A 15,611-nucleotide genomic window follows, 5' to 3' on the forward strand; every position below is an offset into this window, starting at 1 on the left:
TTGAGCCAAGCTGAGCAAAATGTTTCTGGTATAGAATTTTTGCATGCTTTTCAGGGCATTAGAGTGGAAGAGGATGGGCAGATCTGAGCTACGGCAAACATCTCCCATGCAGGTCCCACTGAAATGAGTGGTAGCTGTGCAAGAGCATGGTCGAGTTTGAGCCAGATCCTGTTCATTTCCATAAGGCTTGCCCTGGGTTGTGATCCACTTTAATTAGTCGGAGGTGTCTGGATTTTCCAGCACGATGACCATTAGGTCCAGTTGTGACCGACTCTGGGGTTGCACGCTCATCTGAGGGAGCCCGGCGTACAGCTTCTGGGTCATGTGGCCAGCATGACAAAGCCACTTCTGGCATACCAGAGCAGTGCACGGAAACGCCGTTTACCTTCCCACTTGGAGCGGTACCTATTTATCTACTTGCACTTTGACGTGCTTTCGAACAGGTTGGCAGGAGCTGGGACCGAGCAACGGGAGCTCACCCTGTCACAGGGATTCAAACTGCCGATCTTCTGATCGGCAAGCCCTAGGCTCTGTGGTTTAACTCACAGTGCTGGATGGCCCAAATATGCCAATACTCCTCTCTTGTTCTTCAGCAGCCTCAATTCAGCTACCATCTTGTCAGCAATAATAACTACATGAGGTCACAAGTCGAGGGAGACATGATGTCACAGAATCCGAAAGGTAGCCCTGCACATTGGCATCTGTGTGCAGGGAAATGTGCTTTTATTCAGGATTGTATCCAGTGCTGGTCCTACTCAGAGTAGACCCATTGAAGTTAATGGACATTGTTGGACAAATTTGTCGCAGGAATCTTCCTCAGAGGGAGTCAATTGCTCTGTGAGAGGGCCATGATCAGGCAAAGCCACAAGTTGTTTATGGACAGCTGCCCAGCTCATGCGGCAAAGAGGGAGGGCACCATCCTATTGACATCACAAGTACTTTATACCATAAAGCCTGTCAATTTCTCTCCTACAATCTCCTATTGGTTAGGAAATTGCAGTTTACAGACTTCCTGGTCCGCCTATTACATATTTTCTCCTTGATATGTACCCCCACTGTTACATACACAGGGGCAGTTTGACTAATATCCATAACCCTTTTAAGCATGCGCAGTACCTTTCTAACTGTTCTCCTTTGTTTTTCCTCATGATTTTGAGTCACCCACAGACTGTCTAATACCTTTTGGCTACCCTCAGTGATTTCTATACTTAATGTATTACGTATTACAATGAGTTTGTTCTGTCTATGCAATGCAAAGAGTTACAGCAAGACACGGTCATTTCTTTGCAATGCAAGCAGTTGCAACAAACAGCAAGGTGAGGCATAGTTGCTTCTGCTAAGCCTTTACTTATCCATTTATCCCACAGACATGAATAACTTACTGGGTCTACTCTGAATAGAACTTAGATACTGCCTATACTGTAGTGGTCTTTAAAAAGAAAAAAAACCTCATTACCTGAGATATGTAATAATGTGCCTCAGTGCTTTTTTTTCTGGGGGGGGATGCAGGGGTATGCATACACCCAAATATTTTGTGAATCTTTCCACTTTTGTCCATTTACTGGATTTATTTTTCCAGATTTGATCTATAAAATGGTGGTTTTCTTGAGAGTACCCCTAAACATTTTTTTTAGAAAAAATGCACAAATTGCATACATTCAATGATGCCAGTGCAGAATTAAAATGTGTCATTTTTTCCTCCTAAATCAGTTAAAACTGCCTTTCAGACCTTTTACTCTGTGGTTATTGTCAAGTCAAAATTGTACTATGTACAGTATTCATCTGGTACAAAATTCCTTGCATGTAGAAAAATAGCACATCAAGAAGTGGCTTATATTATGCTCTCTCTCTGATGTACTACTTTACTGATTTGTTTTGTCTTTACACAGGCAAAGTTTAAGATACACATTGAACTGACTCTGCTTAGTCTGCCAACATTCTGCAGCATATGCAGACTGGGCTTTCCTGTGTGCCCCTGTTGTAGAGCCCCTGCTTCCAAGGCATGAAATGTCTGTATGTTCTTCTAAAGAAGGGGTATAGCTCCATAGTACAGGACCTGCTTTTCATGCAGAAGGCCAGCCCCCAAGCTGATTCACCAGCATCTCTGGCATGGAGGCTGCTGTTTGTGAATGCCCACTGCAGTGGTCCCAACTCTACCTGCTTTGGAGAGGACCATGCTTGCTTCCAGGAACAGCTGCAGAGACAAAATCTCCTCTACAAGAAAGGCTTTCCTTCTAAATGGCCTCTCTTGGCTTAGGGGAATGCAGATGTCAGTTCTGGTTTGCCACTTTCCCCATCATGTCACCTGCTAATGACAGCAGCAGAGGACACAGGAACGAATAGGATTTGAGTTCCATGACGCAGGCACAGGAAATCCAGGTTTCTTGAACCAGATTAATGGCCAGCTTAAGATGAAAGAGCTAAGAAGGGCATACAAAATCTGGAAAGAGACACTGGTCACTGCCAGACAACCTGCATTCATCCTGATTTGCTTCCACAAATCTGTTCCACAATGCATGTTGTTTAGGGAGCAATCATTCTGTGGGGAGACGTCACATCTATACCTTCCAGTTCATGTCCCCAACACTTTTCTTACCACAAAAATCCATGGCTGCGCAATAACTCCACCTCAACTGCAGTTGCACAACCTGAACTTTTTGGTGTGCAAGAGAAACCCACCCACAAAATAGTGAGAGTCTGAAACAGCCCCATCATTTAGGAAAGTTCCTTTTGCCAGCATTCGCCAGGCATTTCCCCAGCTTGCCTTATGCAGTCATCTACACAGAACACAATCGTTTAGCACAGAGCCTGCCTGGATGATCCCAGGTTCTAGTAAAGTGAGAGAGGGATGGGCAACTTCTTTCTAAGCACCACGAATAAACGCCAAATCACAGAGAGATGGCTCATTCAGACTTTCTCTAGGCACAGGTCTGTGCTTTAAAGCTCCCTCTCAGAGTGCTTTGTTTGTTTGTTTGTTTGTTTGTTTGTTTTGCCTCTGTGCTTTCCCTGTGAAAACCCACTCTTTGCAATTCTATGAAATGACAATCCTTGGGCCACTCTGGGAACTTTTGGACTGGAAGAATGGAGTATGAAAGATCTAAATCTCTGTTTCTGTCTCTCTCATGTCACCCCTTGCTCAACTAAACAGCCACAAATGTAGCCTTTCCTCACAGACATCGAATTGTAGAGTTGGAAAGGACCCCAGGGGTCATCTAGCCCAAACCCTGGCAATGCCAGAATCCCAATCCAATGTGAAACCATACTGGACCTTGCTTAGCTATCAGCTTTATTGCTGCACCGCTAGGGAGGTCATAAATAATAGTGGCACCATAAGGTAAGGAGATTAGTTCAGCACAGGTGACAGGATCATAGCAGGTACAGAGGTTTTTGCCTTCTGCCTTGCCTGAGGGCTTCCTTGCAGGAGGACCATAGATAACTCAGTGGTCCATCTAGCTTGTTATTGTATACATACAGTGTTTCCCAAACTTGGGTCACCAGCTGCTTTTGGACAATTCCCATCATCCCCTGCTAGCTAGGGATGATGGGAGTTGCAGTCCAAAAACAGGCTGGAGACCCACGTTTGGGAAGCACTGGTCTACAATGACTGGTAGCAGCTTCCCAGGGTTGCAGGCAGGAGCCAGTTCCCAGCTGTACCAGGGTATGCCAGGGGTTAAACCTGGGGTTGATGTTATTATCACTGCGCTGGGATCCTTCCCTCTGGATCCAGTCAGCTTCACCTCCCAGAGAGGAGGAGAAAGGAAAAGCCACACAGATGTTTCCCATGCCTTGTCCTCCCCTCTGCCATAGCTGCTCACTCCCTGGGTTAAGGTAGGTAAACAAGGCATCAAAAGTAAGGAGGAGAAGCATCTGAGATTGGCAATGGGGCCCCTACTTGGTACTGACTGCTGGCACCAGTGCTTGCAGCAAGCAGGGGAAGGGCTCAGCACCCCTTTCTCTGCCACTGCTCCTTTCCCAGAAGACACAGGTTGTAACACAGAGACCTGCTACCATCACACCCAGTTACCCCCCAGTTTGTGGGCTTTCAGCTGCACTTCCCGCCGCTGGAGCTCAAATCCAGTCAGGGTCACATGGAGAGCAAGGCACATTTCCCCAGGATGGCTTAGAAGCACCTCCTAACCCGTTGCTCACTTCAAGGGAAAAGGGGATGGGTTGCAGTCGCCAGACTGGCAGCATCACTCAGGGTCTACACAGGAACAATATTTAATAACAATTTGACATTTACATTAGCATTATGCAGCACAAGATCCTATGCACACTTACTCCTGATGTCAGTCCTGCCAAAGGGACTTGCTCTCCGGTAGGTGCATGTAGGGTTGGAGATATTAGATGTGCAAAACTCTTCACGTGCATAATCCTTATAACCACCCTGTAAGGTAGGTCAGTACCTTTATTGCAATATGGGGAGTCAGAGAGAGAGACAGGCAGACAGAAGTCAGGGGCAAAGAATCCTTGGACCGGGGCCAGAATATGGCCTTCCCAGCCTCTCATTCTGACCTTCAGGATTCTCTGCAGATCAGAACCCCTCTCCCCACCCACTATTGGCCCTCTTTGAGGGTTGTTGCCTGGCTGGAATGTGTCCTTGAACTTGCTTGACATTATTAATAATTGCTCCCAAAGGAGCCCAGGGCAGCAATGACAATGGATGGACAACAGAAGGGGTTGTATGAGGGCATGTAGAAATTGCACTTCTGGCCCCAGCCACCAATGGCATGTATCCCCTGGAAAGTTCCCTGGAAGGGAACTAGGCCCTCATGCAGGAAAAAGCTCCCCCACTCCTGATCTAAGAATGGCCTGCAGGGCTAAGAACCAATATGGTGCTATGAGGAGTTCTAGACAGTTTTTCTAATCCATGCTGATGAAACCAGGCAAGCTTCCTCCCAGATCTGGGAGTTCCGTCCAGTTCCGATCTGCAGTGGAATAATTGGGAGAGCCTGCTTTCTCCTTGTCCTGCACCTCCAATTTGGACAGCTTCTGGCCGTCAAAGTCTCTCTGGTGCAGCCATCCCCAATTCTTCCATGAACCTCAAGAGCTTATAGCTTGGTTGCAAATGAAGATCAAATTGCACACTGCCAAAGTATAGACCCGGCACGTGGCATTGGCCACAGGTGGTCTTTGCAAGAGCCACCAGGAGAGCAATAGGTCAGAGTGATGATCTGGAGCTCAGCCGAAAGAGCTCAGTCCAAAGCATCCCTACCAGTAGGCATGGTCATTGGAGCGCCTCCAGGTGTGCAAGCGAGAGAGGACCAGAGCGGCAGCGCGAGAGGTGCCCAGGGGCTCGCCAGCCATGAAGGTGCCCTTTGCCAGACGGGAGTGTGCACTGGGAGGGGAAGGACCCATTATGGGCCGGATTCTGTAATTCTTCCTGTGGTTGTTGTCCCAATAGACTTTCTGGCCACAGTGGAAGGAAACACAGAACTCAATATTCCCACAAGGAGCTGTTGACTTTGGTAGGGTCACCTCAAAGGAGAAGACATCCGTGTCGGTGAGGCCGTATGTGTTGGGCATGTACTGGCAACAGATGTCACGGAAGCTCCTCCATGAATCAAAGGTGATGCGGATGTACACTTTCTTCTCAAAGCTGATGTTTCTGACTTTGATGGTCCCTGAAAGGGACTTCTCCTGGATCACACAGTTCTCCAGAGACACACAGCTGCTTTGCAAGTGGTTGCGAAAGGCTAAATAATCAGCAGAAGGTTGGGGAAAATCCAGCATGTATTTTTTTGTCTCAGGACGGGAGCCACGTAGCTTGTTCCGGAAGTTGGTCAGGTGAGACAGAGCTTGGTGCAAATCACACAGGTCCTCCTCAATCTTGGAGATGATGTGGACAGCCGTGAGTGAAAAGCCCTTCATGTCGGCAAAGACCACCTTCTTCTTTTTCTTGCCATGGACGGTGTCTTGCCTCTCCCCTTCCAGGCAGATGTTCAGGCAAGGGCGCAAAGGCTGGTGCCCAAGACCCTCCCGCAGCTCCTCATAGGAATCCAGCAGCTTGCGAATGGGAGGGGTGTGGCTCAGGCAAAGCCTCATGGCGCGATCAACGGAGGTGGCTCGGGGCACCATCGCATGCGTGCTGAACACCTGGAAAAGGCTGGAAGCCAGAGAGGGAGTTAGGGACTCACGTAGAAGCACCTAGCCAGGATCAGAGATCAGAGATTAGCTCAACATAGAGATTATTAATATACATATATATATTTTTTTGGGGGGGGAATAACTCCAGACAGATTATGTAGTACAGAATGCGAGCATCCATTTCACTCCCAATACCTTTGATTGGAGGCTGGTGCATGCACACAAAAGCCTTCTGACAGATATACAAGTACCAAAATAGCAGAAAGGCAAGTTTGCAACCACTCAGGGCCCCTTCCAGACATTTGTTGTTGTTGATTTGCAGCCTTCTTCTACAAGATGCCACTCATGCAATAATAGCACATCAATGGTGGATTTATATTGGACTGTCCACACATCATTCAGCTTTATTATCTGTTCTGCAATTCTTCCGCAGTGCTATCGCATTCTTGCTGTCTGGAAGGGCACTCGTGTACTACAGCAGAACAAAAGAAGGGCAACAAACAACAACAATAACCTTCTGGATATTTGTGGTATGGAAAGTTACAGGTTTTCAGTAGGAAGTTACCCATGTTAGATTTTTTAGGTGGAGATGTCAAGGATTGGTCAAGCTGGTACTCGACCACTCAGACACATAGGCTATATTCCTATGTTTCATCCCAGAAGATCAGGGCAGTGGATATGGCTGCCTCACACTGTTTTATCTATGTGGTAGGTTAAGCCGAGAGACAGGCAGGCAGATAGACACTAGCCCAAGGCCAACCAGGGAGCAGGGATTTGAACCTGGGTTTTGCCAACAGGGATCACACCAAGGCATCAGTGTGACAGCAGCTGATAAAGTTAAGCCAACTTGCACCATGGCTAAAGATCAGAACAAAATCAATGGTCAGTCTCTAAGGCTGCACATACAACATCTGTTTAAAGCACACACACACACCCAAATCCTGATAACTGTAGCTTACCTCCCACAGAGCTATAATTCCCAGCACCGTCAACAAATACAGTTCCCAGGATTATTTGGGGTGGGTGCTTTAACTTTATGATGTGCATGCAGCCAAATAAGGGAATCCCAGTGCCATCTGACTTCAAGGGGCTACTTCTCTTGTGCCTTTAGCAATTTCTTGATGCCCAGAACTCAGAAGAGGCTCTTTGCAGCACAGAGATAAGCTTGACTCCCTGCTAAAATCTACACTGCAAGTGGTCTTATAAGACACAGGGTGCAATGTTCCATGGAGAAGTTGGCGACCCCATGACCAATCCTACCACCTCCCTCACTCTTATAAGGAGCAAATGCTTTTTTATTGAATTCAGCTCCCGACCTGTATGGTCAGACCTGCAACATTTTCACCTCCAAAAACAGGGCTCTTCCTAAGGGTGGCTTTACCAAGAAAACCTGGAGGAGGTCCCTCCAACAGGCCTCCAGCATTTGAGTGTTGCCCATTCTCCCCTCTTGTGGGCTCAACCCCCAATTTACACTGAAGTAGAAAGACAATCCTGTGACCCAAAGGAAGCTGCCTTATACTGAGATGATTACTTAATTTATTCATTTAATTCGATTTATACCACAAAGTGCTATTAATATCAGTGTAGCCAATCTGGCTCAGCAGCCTCAGTTCCAGCCTTCACCAGCCTGGTGCCCTCCAGATGTTTCAGATTGTTATTTATTTATACCCCACCCCCCTGGTTTCCCCCGACGGGACCCCAGGGTCAGCCCAGAGGTGTCTCCGAGCAAGGCTTCCCTCTCCACTCCAGGGCTCTGTCCCAGACCTAACGGGAGCTGCCAGGATCTGAACAGCGAAGCAGGTATCCATCTCAAAGCGCATCCCTGGGGATGTTAGGAACGTTAGGAAGGGAAAAGTTGCCTCCATGGGACTCCATTTATGGGCAGAGCCTCCTTCCAGACTGCGCCCAGCAGACCTCAAGGGGAGAGGCTGCGCTCCCCTCTCCCCCTTCCTTTGTACGTGTGTCCCGTTCCCACGACACTCACTCTCCGCAGCTCATCGCGCCGCCTGCAGCCACTGTCCCGCGTCGTGGGCTTGAAGCGCTCCCGGAATGAAGGAAGGAAGAAATGAATGTAGACGCTGGAAAGGGAGGAGGAGCCGATGCCTGTGTGACCACGCCCCTCCACCTGACCCAACTCTGCCACGTGCGCGTGGAACAAGGTCTTCGCCCCGGCTGGGCGGGGAAGAGGAGGAGCAGAGGCTCGTGAGCATTGCTCAGCGCAACCCAAAGCAACCCAGACAGACAGGTAACAAACAGGCAACCCACAACGTGGTTTACATGCAACAGCTCACCCCTGGGGGGAAAGCTATTGCCCTAGAGCACGTGCAGAGCGCATTTCTATAAGCAGGGAAGAACTTGCAGCTAAGGCTCCAAAATGTGGCACTGGAGAAATAATTCGTGGGGTGGGGAGGGAGAGGCTTTGCTCCGGAAGGCCATGGTTCTCCCTCACCAATACGTCTCCAAAGAGGCAGGCATGTGAACGATGGTTTCGCAGCAGAAAAAACAGACGGACAGCTACCGGTAGGAGTAGTGCCACAAATACAAGCAAGTTTATTATGGCAAAATCGTCCGTGGGCCAGAATCTGCATGGGATGCCAGTTGGGAGATCAGGGCTCTTGGCCCCAAAGGTCACGGGGCTCTGGCCAGTCACTGCCTCTCAGTCTATCCTGCCTCACTGGATTGCGGAGGGGATTAAACAAAGAGGAGAACAGGGTATGCCACCCTGTAGAAAAAGCTGGGATATACCTGTAAATGTGATAAACACAACAAACAGCTCCCTTTCCACCCCAGTTTCCCCTAGCTGTAAAATGGGAGACAGTGCAAAAACAGGGCATGACCTGAAAATATGTAGGAGGAGGCAGCCCATGGCTTACTAGAGGGGCCAGCAGTTTGCTTTGCTGTGATAAGTGTAGGACGTTGTGGGTCAGATGGAGGCAGGGCTGCTAAAAGGGCTAGATCTGGAAGGGGAGGGGGCTGAACTTTAAGGCAATGCTGCAAAGAGCCACAGAGGGGTTTCCATCTTTCAAGATCAGGGAGGGGGGACTTTGCGGGCGGGACCCACACCGAGCAGGGGAGCATGCTCCACCTATACCTGCTGCCGCGCTCAGGGCCCTGGCTGGCCAATAGGGCCAGCTTGTGGGCGGGGTTACCTGCTTCAAAAAGAGCGTGGCAGCCTCCAGGTCTCCCCTTTTGCTGCTGCTCCTCATCGAATCTCCCACCCACCCTCCCTTTAGGTCTTCCCTTAGGGTGTTCGCTTTGACCTTGCTATGGACTTCGGTTGGTCGCCTTTGGTTGCCCAAGGGGCCTGGTAGGAGTTTTTTATCCAATTGGCTAATTGGCACCGGCCTCTTGGTTTTTTCGCCTACCTCGTAGCAATTCGTCACAACTTCTTCTTCGGTATTTGGCGGTAGGAATTGGAATATGGAGTTGTCTGGTGTGTTCGAGGACTCGTTGCGGCCATCATCCAACCCTCCTCTTATAGGGGTATCCCCTTAAGGGATCCGGCGGTCGTGGATCCTGTCCGATGCCCTGCGGGTGGCTAGGGCCATGGCACGACCCCCGGTGACACCAGGGGAGCTTTCAGTTGTATTTGCATCAACAGGCTCCTCCCTTGGGGTGTTAACCTGATATGACCCCCCCCCGCCGAGCGGGGAGGAGTCACGCTTGCTAATGAGTCCAATGCCTAAGCCAATACCTCTCACTTGTTCTAACCAATAAAGTTGTGGCCTTATTTTACCCATTAACTCAAATCCATGTGTCACTGTGTCTTTATTTCTTGCAGGGGGCGGGTCCTTGAACCGCAATTCACCTGCAAAGCTTTCCTTCACCCTTTCCCAGGTTGGGAAGTGTTGAACTTTTGCCTCGCATGCAAAAAAGGTGGCAACCTTATTCGGAAACTGTGTCACAGGGTTGTTGTTGTTTAGTCGTTTAGTCGTGTCCGACTCTTCGTGACCCCATGGACCAGAGCACGCCAATCACAGGGTTAGGGAACCTTTATCAGGCCAGGGAGTCTATTTGCCCATAGGCAACCTTCTGCGGCCTCATGCCAACATGTGTAAACTCCTACCTTGGTGCAGCAGACATACCAGCTGTGCAAAAATGAGGTCCGTGGCATCAATACCCATTTCTCCATCCTGGCAGGAAAGTGGTGTCCTCCCAGTTTAAGGACACTTATCAGCTAGGCAAAGGCCTTTGAGGGTGTGGAGCAGGGCTAGAGTGAGGCATGGCCTGGGGACCGTCCAGAGGGCCAGGCAGACTCCCCTGGAGGGCTGCATTTAGGGCCCAGGCCTGCCCAGTATGAAGCATTGCATTGGCAAAGCCTGTAAAAGAGGTGGGCACCTTTGTTTAGGAAATTTTATATACTGCTTGGGATCTACAGGGTGTTAGCAGAGGGGTAGTATTTCTGGTGAGGGACACATCCTGCTACTTATGCAGTAGTTTGCCCACCTTTGGTTCCCACCCTGCACTTAGCTCTCATCTGTGGCTCCTAGAAGCTGTTATGTCAGAAGGGGACAGCAGCCACACCTGGGTACGGCTTTGACTGCCTGGCTAAACCAGGTGAGGGGATCTGATGGGATTGAGCAGATGAGACCAAGGACTCACGCTATACAACTGCAAACAAAACGTTTTAGGTGCAATATACAATGAGACACTAGATGGCGATAGTGAGTCGTATGGAAAATTCAATGTACTGTATTTTTTAAAATGCTTTTTTAAAAAGTGTTTCCATAACGTTTTTATATGTGCAGATTCCACCCAAGAGTGGGTCCAACAGGCAAGAAGGCAGTTTCTGCAAGTGCTGCAGAGGGAAGTGAAGGGCAGATGGAGCTCATCCACTTGGGAAGGTGTCCCATTGCCTGGCTGAGTCGTTAAGGCTGCTCCCTGCAAGGCGCTTTCCCCCTGGCCTAGGGGGTGGGGCCCAGGCTCACCAGCCCCACTGAAGAGGCTCCTCATGAGGCCAAAGGAACATTGCTATGCCTGGCAACAAATCCTAATTATTGGATTCTTCTGCCCAATCTTTGTGCCTGCCAAATAGCAGTCTCATGCTTTTAATATTTTATTCTCTTGTTAATTATGCGGTTTTAAATGTGCATTTTATATTTGACTTCACTTAGCAATATTTTCTTTTGAAATGGTTAAGATTTTGTTTTTTGTTAACTTTGTGTTAAATATGTATTATTTAGTTGACCTGCTTTGTAATGTTTTATTTTGAAATCTTTGAGATGGTATATTCGTTTCCTGTTAATTGTGTTGCTTTGACTGTGTACTTTATATTTGACTTTCTTCAGAAATATTTGATTATGCATTGTTTTATTGATGTTTAATATGCTGTAAACCACTTTGAGATTTTTCTTAAAAATATAAAGTGGTATAGAAATGAAATAATAATCTAGAAGGGAAACTCTGGTCCAAAAGCTCTGCTGCCTCTTTGGGAGCAGAGTCCCTCAGGTGGGGAAATTGGGCGGCACCTGGGCGGCACGCCTCCTTACAGCAACTCCTACAGCCAAGCTGGTGCTAAATATCTTGCCATGTTTTCCTTTGGTCTTCACCCTCAGAGGTGCACTCCATTGTCTCTTGAGACAGGAGGATGCCAACAGCAACATATCTACTGCTTGATTACAAACTTACATCCTCAAAGCAGTTTACAACCAGAATAAAATAAATAATCAGGAAAAAAGGTTAACAAGTGTGTGTTAACCTTTTTATAGATATAAATATAGATATATTAATATATCTATATCTATATCTACAAATGTAGGCATTGCACGCGCAGAGGTCACAGCCTTTCTCCGTAACCGCTGAACCAAATTGCATCAAATTAGGACAAAGCGTACCTTGCCCATCAGTGAGGGATCTGGCATGAGAAAATTTCCAAAAAAGCACAGCTTTCATACCTTAAAGTGTAAACAATACTGATCTAGATGAGCCAGTGCCCTGACTGTGGAAGGTCGATTGCTATGCTCAAGGCACTTTGCTGGCCTCTAGCAGACCTTGGACTGGAAAAGCAAGGCCCCCACTTCCTTGAATTAGCCTCGTGCTACTGGCTAATCCTCCAGGCAAGCAGCCCTGACATGAACACAGGAGACAAGGCTGCTAAAAACAGCGGCTTGCCATGCTCCACCCTCTCTCCCAAGTGTCCACCTAGACGAGCATATGCTGGGTCAGAGGGATTCCCAATGCCCACGAGAAAGTCCAGGGGAAAGCACTCCGCAGAATTCCCTGCACTGCCCCCTTTGCAGAGGCCATTCCTTCGCCACACGCTAACCATGCCGACCACCAATGAAGCAAATTGCCCAAAGGCTTCCGCTGGCTCAAACTTCTTGCTACGTCCCCACTCTACCCCACTGCAACATCAGAAACAAGGGCATCCGAAGATGCTTTGTGGGAAGGACCCACAGCTGAGCAGTGTGGCACCTACTTTGCCCCAGTTTAATTTCTGAAACCCAAGAAAGCTGTTGCCAGTCAATACTGAGGTACCATGTTTCCCATATTTTAAGACACAGTCTTATATTTTACTCAAGAAGCCTATGGCTTATTTTCAGGGGGGTGTCTTATTTTTTTTATTACTGTAAGTACAGTACATCCTTACCGCAGCTGCTGGATCCCGGAGGCTGCCTGCCGGGTCAGTGCTCAGCGGTGCCGCACGGAGCATTGGTTTGAGGAGGCGGCCTGCCGGGTCGGCGCCAATCAGCGCCGCGCAGAGTGCCAGATCGAGGAGCGCCCAGCAGTGCCGTGCTGGATTGAGGAGGCAGTGCTTCTGTGCAGCGCTGCTGGGCAGGCAGCTGGGCAGGCTGCTTCCTCGATCCGGTGCGTGAAGGCTGCCTCATCCTCCTGCCGCGGCCAGCGTGCTGGGTACCACTAGCTGGCTGGGGCGCTCGGCGGTCTTGCTCCATGTGACGCAGAGGTATGACTTATATTTCACAAATCCTTAAAATTCCTGCTACGGCTTCTTTTATGACTACGTCTCAAAATAGGGGAAACACGGTAGATGGACTGAGTAAGGCACCTTCCTGTGTTCCTACAATCAGGTGAGTATTATTATTATTATTATCATTAATTAAATGATATACAAAGCCCCCACCCAAAGCGGGCATTGTGGCAGGAGTGACACTGCAATTGCCAAATGGATACCCCCTGGAATTTGAGGCCCTTTTAGATTCGGGGGCCAGTGCCAATTTTTTTCCTCAGGAGTTTGCAGCACAGCATCAGCTCCACCTTCTACCCCTGGACTCTCTGCGTCTCAACCATTAGCGGGAGAGAATTGCTGGGGGGGGGGAGATCACACACCAGACACCCCCAATGAGAATGACGATTGGGAGGCACTCTGAGACACTGACTTTTCACGTGACCACCCTGTCTGCCCCACCCCGTCTTGGGCTGGCAGCAGCGGTCCCTCACATTTGGCTCCACATATTGCTGGGGGCCTTTGAGTATTTGGTTATGCCATTCGGCTTGCAGGGGGGACCTGCTTGCTTCCAAAGCCTTCATGCACCACGTCCTGGGATTGCTGCTGTTCAAGAACTGTGTGATTTTCTTGGATCCTGATATATTCGGACTCACTGGAACAGCACGGGAAGGATGTCAGAACTGTCTTGGAATGCCTGAAGGAGCATCACCTGTACGTGAAACTGGAGAAGTGCCTGTTTCACGCCAGAGGTGGAGTTCTTAGGCTACACGCTCTCCAACAAGGGACTGGCGATGGACAAGGAGAAGGTGAGAGCAATCCTGGAGTGGCAAAGCCCCAGGACCTGCAAAGACGCCCAGCGTCTCCTGGGCTTCGCAAATTTCTATCGGAAGTTCATTAAGAACTTCTCCCATGTCACTACATCCATCACGGATTGCCTACGAGGCAAGAAGAGGTTCTAGTGGACGCAAGAGGCGCAGCGCGCGTTTGAACTTCTGAAAGAGGATTTCACGTCGGAACAACACCTGTTTCATGTGGTCCAAGATGCACCGCTGCGCCTGGAAATGGATGCGTCGGACCGAGAGATTGGCGCTGTGCTGCAGTAGCTGGACGCCAACAGGGACTGGAAGCCATGCGCCTTCTTCTCCAGTAAGCTGAACCAGAACTACACTGTTTTTGACAGGGAACTGCTCGCGATTCACGCGGCGTTCAAGCACTGGTGACACTTCCTGGTGGGAGCCCGTCATCCTATTCAAGTGTGTACTGACCACAATAATCTTGAGTTTTGGAGAATGGCCAGAGTACTCAATCAGCGACAGATCAGATGGGCAGAGTTCTTCTGATTTCAACTTCTCCATCCACTACATCCCCGGGGAGCAGAACGTCAGGGCGGATGCCCTATCCAGAAAGGGGGGAAGAACCACCGGTGCCCCGGAACATTTTTCCCCAGTCGGTATGGACTGGGGGGGCGGGCGGTGGTTGGGAAAGCGGAACTCACCAGACTCACTGTGGAAGATGCTTTTGCCCAGAACACGTTGAAGACGTGAGGGAGTATGTCAGGGGGTGCGACACTTGTCAAAGGGCAAAAGGGGAAAGGGCACCGCCGGCAGGACTGTTAGAACCCTTGCCCACCTGCAGTAGGCCCTGGGAGGTGGTGTCCGTAGATTACATCACAGACCTGCCCCCATCTCGCGGCAAGACTGCCGTGCTGGTCATAGATCTCCTGACCAAAATGTGCCACTTTGTAGCATGCACACGGGTGGTGTCGGCCGAGGAGACTGCGAAGCTGTTCGGGGACCACATTTTTAGGCTGCATGGGTTGCCCTCGAGGGTGATAATAGACTGCTGAAGGCAATTTACGTCCCGGTTTTGGCGCAAGCTCATGAGCCTCTTACAAGTGGAAGTGAGCCTCTTCACCGCTAGACACCCCCAAACCAATGGGCCAAGGGGAAAGGGCCAACGCGATCCTCCAGCAGTACATAAGGGGCTATTTCAACCAGAGGCAGACAGACTGGGTGGATCGTTTGCCCCTAACAGAATTCGCTTACGACAACGCAATGCACGTCTTCACGGGCCTCATACCCTTTAAAGCCAATTATGGGTGTGACCAACATGCCTTCCCAGGGGGAGGGGTGGAAGCAGAGGACGGTCTAGCAGCAGAGGATTGGGCAGAGGAAATTGAGACGGTACACCAGCAACTCAAGGAGAACCCGGAAAGGGCCAAGGAGGCTTACAAGAGGGGGGCGGATTGTCATCGGAGACCGGGAGAGGTCATCAGGGAGGGGGATAGGGTTTGGCTGTCCTCCGAAGGGCTCCCCACAGTGGGGAGGTGCAAGAAACTGGATCCCAGAAGGTTGGAACCCTTCATGGTCTTGCAGCAGGTCAATCAAGTGGCGTTTTGTCTGGAATTGCCCAAGTCCATGAGGATCCACCCCGTGTTTCACAGATCCCTGCTCTCACCATATAGGGAAGGCATAGGTCCAGGGAAAGCACGGAACCCCCCCCCCCCCCGCCGGAACTGGGGAGGATGGGGTCAATGAAGCCAAGGAGATTCTGGACTCTTGCTGGGGGGGGGGGAAGACAGGTTGGAGTACCTAGTAGCATGGGAGGGGGCTTCAGC

General features: G+C 49.6%; 1 protein-coding gene across 1 annotated transcript; it reads right to left on the reverse strand.

Annotated features, from left to right (window-relative positions):
* Positions 1–4,215: 4,215 nt before the first annotated feature.
* Positions 4,216–6,078, reverse strand: LOC118079224 (protein phosphatase 1 regulatory subunit 3C-like). The gene has a single exon (XM_035103253.2). The coding sequence runs from the start codon at positions 6,076–6,078 to the stop codon at positions 5,212–5,214; it is 867 nt and encodes a 288-aa protein (XP_034959144.2). The 3' UTR covers positions 4,216–5,211.
* Positions 6,079–15,611: the final 9,533 nt, after the last annotated feature.

The sequence above is a fragment of the Zootoca vivipara genome, chromosome 6, assembly GCF_963506605.1.
Source record: "Zootoca vivipara chromosome 6, rZooViv1.1, whole genome shotgun sequence".
In the NCBI taxonomy this organism is placed as follows: Eukaryota; Metazoa; Chordata; class Lepidosauria; order Squamata; family Lacertidae; genus Zootoca; species Zootoca vivipara.

What these genes read in the sequence shown, in the direction of transcription:
- LOC118079224 (XM_035103253.2), bottom strand. Translation starts at nt 6,078, where the DNA reads ATGGTGCCCCGAGCCACCTCCGTTGATCGCGCCATGAGGCTTTGCCTG.